Genomic DNA, 10916 nt, shown 5'->3' with positions numbered 1-10916 from the left:
TGGAATTTAGAGGAAGCGAGTTACGTAAGGTAACGGGGATAATTGCGGGAGACAAATAAGAGGATGGGAAGGAAAGGACGGGACAGGTGAGGATGAGCTAAGGTAGGTGCAGATGAATTAAAGAGGTAGAGGGAATCAGTGAAGTGAAAAGACGCGGAGATAATGCGGTGAAAGTGGTTCAAAATTGTTTGTATTTAGGTACCTAGTGGAAGCGTTAGGGAAGTGGGATTATGAGATGTGGACAGTGGGTGTCTACGGGGCAGAGGCTAAAGCGAAGTCTAGGGAATAATTCTCTAGAACTCGGCTAAAAATATATATATATATATATATATATATATATATATATATATATATATATATATATATATATATATATATATATATAAGCTAAGTATACCTTAGTTTAACCAGACCACTGCGTTGATTAACAGTTCTCCTAGGGCTGGCCCGAATGATTAGACTTATTTTACGTGGCTAAGAACCAATTGGTTACCTAGCAACGGGACCTACAACTTATTGTGGAATCCGAACCACATTACACCGAGAAATGAATTTCTATCGCCAGAGGTAAATTCCTCTAATTCTTCATTGGCTGGTCGGAGAATAGAACGCGGACCCAGCAGAGTGCTATCCGAGAACGATACCGACCCGTCCAATGAGGAACTATTGCTAAATATATAAGGAACAGACAGATACGTACGGGGCAAGTACAGCTGCTGGGGGAATGTCGAGTTTTCTCAAGGAAATTTGGGAGCATGAATGGGGTTCAGAATAAGGGATGAATCGCGGAGGTTTGTCGGGGAAAGCGTTGCGCAGGAGTAGGTTTACTTGTGTTGAGAGGAGGGTTGAGTGCAATGGTAGTGGCTTTATAAACGTAGTAACGTTTTGTAAGGGAGTAGGAGACATGATAGTAACGAAAGAAAGGAGAAAAACGTCGGAAATAATTACAGGCATACTTTACAGTATATTATTAAAAATGATCACTTAGTTTGATGCCAATTAATGAAGGTTAATGCCATAATAATTATGATACATTACGTGACACACAAACAATTACACACAAGCAATCATAGGGCAAAATGCAGAGAGAGAGAGAGAGAGAGAGAGAGAGAGAGAGAGAGAGAGAGAGAGAGAGAGAGCTTCTGGAACTCGGAATAAAATGAATTATGATATTCGCTAGTTCCATATAGTCGCATAACAAGATCACATTTGCTTAGGAGTAAAAGAAAAAATCAATTCATCAGATCTAAACGTACTGTATACTCAATCACTATTGCCTAAGTGTCGAAAGTGCAACATACCCATGTAGTGAGTGAGAATGACAGCGTTTATTGTTTCACAACTATAAGGAATCCATTTCTTGTGCTTCTAACATATAATTTCTCATAAAAGCAACATCCATTTTACAGCGACGCATTATCGGTGGATGGACACAAAAACCGTCGCAGTGTTCTTTGTTCACTTGCAATAAGCTTGTCAAGCAGTCCTCCAAAAGCTCAGAACAATAAAGTATAAAGATTTTTATGGAAAAATAATAAAAATATATGAATAATTTCAATAAAATTCTGTAGCCAAGAATGAAAAAGAATAATGCGCATTGGTTTGTGTGTCCCAAACAAAAAGACAAATAACAGCAATAAATGGCGATGCAGTCGAATACTGAACTCACATATCTATATTGGATGATTACACATTAATAACACTGTCGCGTAAACTCGACAAAAATATATGAAATTCGCAGTCGACATCACCCTACCGTTACTCTTCGGCATAACAACTCTTTTAACATCAACTCTTCTAAAGTTGAATCACGGCATGTGAGCATTCATACAAAAAAAATGGATGGTCAGAAAAGCATTCCTTGAAAACTATTTGGGCGTCATAAGGGATATGTTCTTGATAACAGCAATAAAAATACTGAAAGCCCCTAACAGTAACATAACCCTACCGGAAAATACTCGCTAAAGAGATAAAAATAGAATATAATATTGACGCTTGACTGTCTGGATTAAAATAACTAATTTAGCAGAGTATAAAAAGTATCGCAAATTCCTGACAAAACCAACGCAATAATGTGTCATCCAAAGCCTGCGATAAGACAATTCACAAAGAAATGGATGCAATCAAACGCGTCAATTGTTGGAGCCAGTGTTTCCACAAAGGAACAAAGAGTCAACTTATAAAAGCTGTTATCCGACAACGCCCTTTGTAACAGATGGGCAATATACGTCCACTTTAGGTATTGGAGTGTCCTGGGCGTGGGCGTGGGCCCCGACACCAACTTCCCTCTGCTTCATTAATCCTCATCTGCGTTATGATGCTGCGCCGTCCTTCTGGACTCCTCCTGGTCTTCCTCCAGGATGGAAACGAGCATTCCTCCTCTTCGAGCATAAACACTCCGTTAAATACACTCGGTCACATGGCTCTGGGTGTCAGTGCTAGCGATCTTGTGGTCGTGTTCGCTAATGAAATGGAAGTGACATTTATTCAGGGAAACCTGGGTACAGTTAGTTGATTTGCGTTTAGGATTTTGCTAATATATATATATATATATATATATATATATATATATATATATATATATATATATATATATATATATAAATATATTTGTGTGTACATCCACACACACGTGTCTACATAAGTATCCGATAGATGCAATAAATTTTACCTAAATAAGAAGACAAGATTGCAAAAGATTTTTTCCACACGGTACACTTCGATAAAAGGTGTTAGTATAAATAAAACTTATTAGAAGGTAATATCGTTTTTTACGAATGTAACAAATTCTATAATCAATGTGGGTAAAGTGAAGCAAGAAAGAATCGTAATCATCGAACCCCTTTCAGGGCCTTGACATAAAAGTGCTTGTGGCTAATGGAGGAAACACTTTCGATAGTAGCGAATTTGCCATCATTATCATAGCATTCTTTTGTAACTCGTACGAAGACTCTTAATGCACTTATGTTTCTGTTAAGTATTTTTTCTTTATCTCGGAAATACACAGCAATTCTATAGATCAGTTCTTTTTATCTTGAATAAAAAAAAAGTTATTTCAGTTAATAAAAAAGAAATTAAGTGAAGGATATAACTGAGCACAACAGAGTGATACCTACTGGATTCACACAGAAATATAATAATGAATTATAGTACAATATATACAAGAATACAATAGGAGTAAACTCAGAAATAAATCAGAGATGAGAGTAAAGAAAAAACCATCAAAATCAACATAAAGAAAAGATAGTTAATACAATACCTGAAATGAATTCCCTCTCTTTTTAGTAGGAAAAAGTCGAACAAACTGCCACAGGGAAGAGATTAGGTAAGGACTGAAGATATCTGAAAATACCCAACTACTGACTAAATAATTGCAGCGAAAAGCAAGGCCGAAAATTATGCAATCAGGGAATCTGAAATTTTACCATTTGAAAAACAGACTCAACGAAAAGAAAATTAACAAAATGTAAAAAACAAAAATCTAAAAATTAAAACTGTCCTTAAATTCAGCTTTGCTTGTACTTAAGTGTTTATGTTAAAGTACCTTAAAATTAAACGATAAAATAGTTACGCCGAAAACGGTGAAAATTTCTTGAGGCAAATAAAATATTCAAAGTCCTTATCACCTTTACCTTTGCGCAATGGCACAATCATTCCTCTCACTTATTCCCTCGGAACCTTAGCTTCGGCCCGGCATACTTTACAACCAGTGGCCATCGGCTCATTAACACTATCACCACAGTACCACAGGATCTCACTAACTTGTAATCCTCCCATCACCTGGTGCCCTTCCTTCTCCAAACTTCATAACTGTCCTTACAACCTCAACATTCACTTAACCAAGCATTCTCAGCTTCACACAATCCATAATCCCCCATTACATAAATACATATACATATACATATACATATACATACACATATACATACATACATACATACATACATATATATATACATATATTTTTAAAAATATTACTGTTGTTCGCCCTCGTAACATTTGTCTGGCCAAGACAGGGAACAGCCTTTTGTCCCGCATTAGGAGCGTCTTCAGTTCAAACTTCAACGTCCGTTGTAGCAAAAAGCCCAGTAGCATTAGGTATTTAACCCCATAAGAAAAATTTCCATATCCGACCTTAAGATAGGTGGTCTTAAAGCTTTTTCTACCTGTTCTACTCGACGGATGTGTTGACAAAATTTCAGACCCTGAGGGCATATGACGTGCTACCCTGCTTTGACCCAGCACTGGTCAGACAAGAGAGAGAGACTTAAACTATCGCGGAGAGCAGACGTCTTTTTTTGGTCTCTCCGTCTTTTGTCTATGTACTAAGTGAAGTGGCGAATCAAACCCAGAACTTCCGCTCGACAGTTGATGCGTAACAACATTCGTATAACGGTAAGTCTGGAATTGTAGTTCATCCTTCGTCGAAGTACTTTATCTTCCACTGTATTTCAGTTTCCTTGTTTCATTCTCCAGCCACCATTTACGGTAGACGCTTTTACGAAGTCTAGATTAAGCCAAATTATTATATTGTTTAGCTTCATCCAATTTATTCCAGTAAGACTAGGGATTAGGGGAAGCAAGTCATTTTAATTCTTTTGCATTCTTTGTGCCTCGAATCCATTGTTTGGAAGAGCCGTTGTGTTTCACCACCATCTTAACGAGTAGAGATTGCCTGCGTCCGAAGTTGGCGACGTTTATCGTAAAGTCTTTATTCATTGAATATTCTTTGTTAAGGTTAATTACCCTTAACTGGCGACCGTTGGTTAATATAACGACTGTCTTTGAGGTTAATTCGTAGCTTCAAGTGACAGGTTACGTGCGTCCTTGGCATGCAGGGCTGTGTAAAGATTACGTAAATCAAGTAATAAACTGATCAGCCAAGACGCACAATATATATATATATAATATATATATATATATATATATATATATATATATATATATATATATATATATATATATATATATATATATATATATATATATATATATATATATATATATATATATATATATATATATATATATATAGTGTGTGTGTGTGTTACAGAAATAAAACGTGCATTTGATCCCCACGGCCTAGTAATAAACACAGCAAAACAGTGTAGATGAATCACTGTTTCGCCATCATTAGTACTAGCCGTCGGGGATCAAATGTTCCTAGGCGAATTGGTCATTTCACATATTCCCTAGGGATTTCGTGAAATCCCTGATTTTTGCATATTCCTGTAACATATATATATATATATATATATATATATATATATATATATATATATATATATATATATATATATATATATATATATATATATATATATATATATATATATATATATATATATATATATATATATATATATATATGATATTTTGATATTTGTAATATGTATAGCCTTCCATGGTTTTGATACGTTTACTATTCTAGTTATAATGTCTTCTGTCTAATAATAATAATTATTGAAATATCATATGTAGTGTAATGTCAGATCTCAAAAGAGTTAGTGATTTGGATAACCTAACACCGTAACTTAGAATTGGTACATTTTAGCAATAACGTAGTAAGTGATCTCACATTTTGTCCCCCAGCAACAAGTGTTCTGTACTCGCGATTTTGTATGTCTTGTTTTGGTTCAGTTGTCGTCGCAAAAGATAAAGCGTTAACAAGAGAGGGAATGGCAATTGAGTCGTATAGGGTTTTGTCTCATACAAGAAAAGACTAGTGATTTTGCAGTGTTTCATGTACTGTTTTGAAAACCAACTTTGGTTCTTCATCTTGTTTTGAAAGCGTGCCGTTTGTGACCAGCCGGCTGCTGTCTGTTTTGATCGTGTTGAGATTTCGTTAAGAGCTTTGCCTCATACGATTTTCTGCTTGAGTCACGTATGCACTGTTGAGGGTAAATGCACACATCTCGATCGATTACATCAAGTTTTGTAAGATTGCATTGCTCTGATCACGTATTGTTTTAATGGGGTGTTTGGACCCGAAAACCTTTTGCTCTGATAATGACATCCTCTGACTTTCATTTCTTGCTGAAATCCTAAAATTTATTCATTCTGCTTTCAGAGACCGTTCGTGTAGTGCCCCCTCTCTCTCTCTCTCTCTCTCTCTCTCTCTCTCTCTCTCTCTCTCTCTCTCTCTCTCTCTCTCTTCAAAAGAGAGAAATTATTAACTTAAAATATTTGTGTGGTCACTAGTATTAATCTTAGCTTTTAAGGTCTGAATGTAGGAAAAGTGTGTTTTGTGAATCTCAAGCAGCTGCATTTCAGGTGATTTTGCAAAACTTTTCACAAGCTTGTGTAAGGTAAAGTGAATTTTACTTATTGTCACCATGGTATAATAAGGTATATTGAGACATTTTTGCCTTAATGAAATTATTGTTGTATTTTTGTGTGTTCTTGTGTTTGGAATCTTAATTTTTCACATTTTATATACTGGTGATTTAACATTTATTTACTTAGCATTTTAAATATTTCTTTATAATTTAACATTGCATACTTGATTTAATTTTCATTAACTAAGATTTTCTTGATAGTTTAAATTTTGCTTGATTGATTTAATTGCTTGACAAATTAACCTTTGTAACTTAACTTAAGAATTAGTAAAATTTTGCAATGTTTTCAAGTAATAGTAAATCTTTTCAGGTTGTGAATTCTAGTTGTTAATTTTGAATTTAAAAATAAATTTTTTTATTTATTTTTTTTTTTTAAAACAGTGTTTCATATATTGACCACCAGTGAATAAGATTAATTGTGTACACCCACCAAAGAAACCGATGTCGCCTCACCAGACCTGGCTGGAGAGAGAATGCCCCTTTTGCCCTGAAAGATGTTTTGCGTTCCAACTACCAGGACGTAGTTAAATGGCTGTTTAGGACAATATTGATATGAATAGCCAGTTTCATCAATATTTAAGGATTTTTCTTATAAATATGATACGAAATTAAAATAAAACAAGGTCATGAAATTTCTTGGTGATTACTTTCAAAACAATATGCGATTACCTTTATTAAAAGAATAAAATGGCTCTCTCTCTCTCTCTCTCTCTCTCTCTCTCTCTCTCTCTCTCTCTCTCTCTCTCTCTCTCTCTCTCTCTCTCTTTAGTGTGCACCCTTTCCAAATCAGCAATCCGTTATCGCACCCTCAAAATTGGAAAATAGGAAAAAAAAAATATTAAAGAAATGTTAAGAAACATAATTGATGTGATGTGTATTGATAATTTTTTTTTTCATTGACAAACCTAGCGTTATTACTATTTTCGTTTTGAGAAAAAAAAGTAATATGCATATAAAGAAATATATATTTGTCTTAATTATTCATATTCATCCTCACACCAGTTAGGCACCTTCTAGACGAACGGACAAGTGTCTGGGAGAAAACATGGTTACTATATCTGATAGTCAACAAAATGACGCCAGTAGCGAGGAAATAAAAATATCCCTGTCACACAACTTCTGTTGAAGTGTTACCAGAATTTTTACGAGTATTTCTTGGCTTCTGGCGTTATTTTGTTCGTCTGGAAGGTCCCCTAGGAATCGGCCTTACATCCCATAGAGGAGCGAGCACCCCTGATTATGAACACCTGAGATTAATCATACTATTGTTGATAACTATGTCTCAAGTGGTGGCTATTTGGGACGGTTCGGCCATCTGCTATTATGGTTCTGTTCTCCATTCAGTTTGCAAAGAACGAAGCTACTTTTTGGTTATATTTGATGCAGCATATTTCAACGGTTTTTACTCTCAAATTAGGGAAACTGATATCCATAATCACCATAACTTTTGCCAATGACGATTTTGGAAAAATAATCTTCCCCCTCGAGGCTCAAACCCTTAAACATCAGAATACCAGTTAGTGATCTTATCGGTTCAGCCATGAAATCTCATAAAAGTGTTGCATTATCGGGGTCGTGGAGTGCTACTGCACCTATACTCAGGGTTTTACACAGCACCAGAGCCATACTAGACTTTATCTAATTAGTTCACCCACGAACGGCTCGGGTGTTGTGTAAAAACCCTGAGTATAGGCGCAGTAGCACTCCACGAGCTCGAGGAAGACTTCGAGGACGACATTTAGGACGACATCGAGAACGAGCTCGAGGACGACTTCGAGGACGAGCTCGAGGACGACTTCGAGGATGGGCTCGAGTACGACTTCGAGGACGTCCTCGAGGACGACCTCGAGGTCGACATCGAGGACGACTTCGAGGACGAGCTCGAGGATGACTTCGATTATGAGCTCGAGGAAGACTTCGAGGACGACATCAAGGATGACCTCGAGGTTGACTTCGAGGACGACCTCGAGGTCGATTTCGAGGACGACTTCGAGGACGAGCCCGAGGACGACTTCGATTATGAGCTCGAGGAAGACTTCGAGGACGACATCAAGGACAACCTCGAGGTTAACTTCGAGGACGACCTCGAGGTCGATTTCGAGGACGACTTCGATTATGACCTCGAGGATGAGCTCCAGGAAGACTTCAAGGACGACCTCGAGGACGACTTCGAGGACGGCCTCAAGGACGTCTTCGAGGACGAGCTCGAGGACGGCTTCGAGGACTAGCTCGAGGACGACTTCGAGGACGAGCTCGAGGACGGCTTCCAGGACGACTTCGAGCACGACCTCGAGGTCGACGTCGAGGACGACCTCAAGGTCGACTTCAAGGACGACCTCGAGGACGACTTCGATGTCGTCTTCGAGGACGACCTCGAGGTCGACTTCGATGACGACCTCGTGGTCGACTTCGAGGACGACCTCCCACTCCTAGCTCTCTCCTGAATATTTCTAGCATCATATCTTGTGCCGATGCGTCGCCAGACGTGCATTGCTCTGGACTATCGAGGTAAAGTAAGTTTCATCACTGAAGATTACATTTTTCCAGTCATCGATATCCTAAACAACATGTTGCAGAGCAAACCCCAGACGAGTGTCACGATGCCATTCCTTTAACTCCTCTTTGACCGCCGGAACATGGCACCTGATCCCATGCTCCCTCAGTCGCTGTCTGGTTGTCTGTGGAGTGCACGAGAGATGCAATTCTTGCGTGATAGTTACTGAGGTTTTCAGGGGGTCGTCTCTGGATGCTGCAATGATTTGTTCGTCTTGTTGTCGTGTTGTTATGCGTGGGCGTCCTCTCCTAGGTCTATTTGACAATGTTCCCTCTTCCCGCCATCTTGATATCCACCTTTGGACTGTGCGAGTTGACACTCCAACGCTCACGGCAATATCTCGTGTTGGAACACCACGCTCCCACTCACCAATGATCCGACCTCTTCGAGTTATATGCTTAACAGAGTTGTCTTTGTTTGCCGCCGCCATCTCTACAAAAAAATGCCATATATAAGTATATATTATATGGACTAAAGAAGACAACAATATGGTGGAGATTGCCGTAATAAAGATAATCGTGTTTACCAGCTAATAAAGTTACACAGAGGCTGCAAATCCCCAGCCGTCAAAACTACTCAGCTACTGGCTTTTGGGATACGCATCGTCCATGGCTGTGTCGCAAACTCCCTCGTCGGAAAACCAGGTCCCCCCACTTTCCCTCAAAACTATTCAGAACGTAAACGATGATATAAGTAATGCTATAATGATACATATCTGTCTTCATGGCGAATTGGAATAATTGATATTAACTGTTATCAATAGGGGTATTAATATCGCCACTTCAAATATGTTGATAAGTGAATCTCGTCAAGGCCTACATTAACATCACCCCACTGCCCATCACCATTAACCTCCTTATCATAATATCCTCCTACCCCCCACCACCACGTGCTCGGTGCTTAAAAGAGATAATTAATATCGAAATAAAATACGATTACATTTCTTAAAAGAATAAAATTTTCTCTCTCTCTCTCTCTCTCTCTCTCTCTCTCTCTCTCTCTCTCTCTCTCTCTCTCTCTCTCTCTCCTTGAAATATATTTCAGTCATTATTGCACTTTTTTGTCTGAATTTGGTAATTTCCCTCCTCTTCTCATTCGAATCATCGTAACTATGTATTGGTAGTTGTAACTTCAGCTACCGTTCACAGCAAGAAAGATATGATCTCTCCCAGCAAGGTTTGGCGAGGCGACATCGGTTTCTTTGGTGGGTGTACATAAGGCAAAGTGATAAACATGTTTTGTTCCTTTAGTTTTGCTGAAGTGAATTAAGACCAGGGAGACAGTTGGAGTTGTTTGATGGAGTGATGCCCTTTTGCTCTAGTATATCTCTTGTTTAATTGTTGATACCTCACAATTGTTTTGATGAACTTAAGTTTGATTTTTCATGCGATTAATAAACTTTTTAAGGAATCACTGTTGCCTTTAGAGTACTCAGTCGTAATTTTTATTATTATGAGAGTTCAGGTATCTGGGAGAAGTGAGGTAAATTTTTGAATTCTGTGATTAGTTGTTTAATAACCAGGTACTTGGAACACATCGTGACAATAATATATATATATATATATATATATATATATATATATATATATATATATATATATATATATATATATATATATATATATATATATATACATATATATATATATATATACATATGCGTCTGTGTATATGTGAGTGTGAATCTATGAATGTACATATGAAATATATATATATATATATATATATATATATATATATATATATATATATATATATATATATATATATATATATATATATATATATAGAGAGAGAGAGAGAGAGAGAGAGAGAGAGAGAGAGAGAGAGAGAGAGAGAGGCAGGCAGGCATTACTCTGCATGCAACTAAAAATATAAGTACATTGAACCTTGGAAAGAGAACGAAAAAAAAAGCGAGGGGAAAAACATGTGTAAGAGAAAAGATAAAGAGAACGAAGGGGCGCTTTTGAATCAAATAAAATATAAAACCAACAAATCCATCACACGGGATTACATTCCATTTG

At 37.3% G+C, this 10916-nt stretch overlaps 1 protein-coding gene across 1 annotated transcript; it reads right to left on the bottom strand.

Annotated features, from left to right (window-relative positions):
* Positions 1 to 8896: 8896 nt before the first annotated feature.
* LOC136850675 (uncharacterized) lies at positions 8897 to 9322 on the bottom strand. The gene has a single exon (XM_067124470.1). The coding sequence runs from the start codon at positions 9320 to 9322 to the stop codon at positions 8897 to 8899; it is 426 nt and encodes a 141-aa protein (XP_066980571.1).
* Between the last annotated feature and the right edge of the window lie 1594 nt (positions 9323 to 10916).

This window comes from Macrobrachium rosenbergii, chromosome 3 (genome assembly GCF_040412425.1).
Source record: "Macrobrachium rosenbergii isolate ZJJX-2024 chromosome 3, ASM4041242v1, whole genome shotgun sequence".
Lineage (NCBI taxonomy): Eukaryota > Metazoa > Arthropoda > Malacostraca > Decapoda > Palaemonidae > Macrobrachium > Macrobrachium rosenbergii.
The sequence above is the reverse complement of the archived record's forward strand: the minus strand, read 5'-3'. Positions and strand labels throughout refer to the sequence as shown.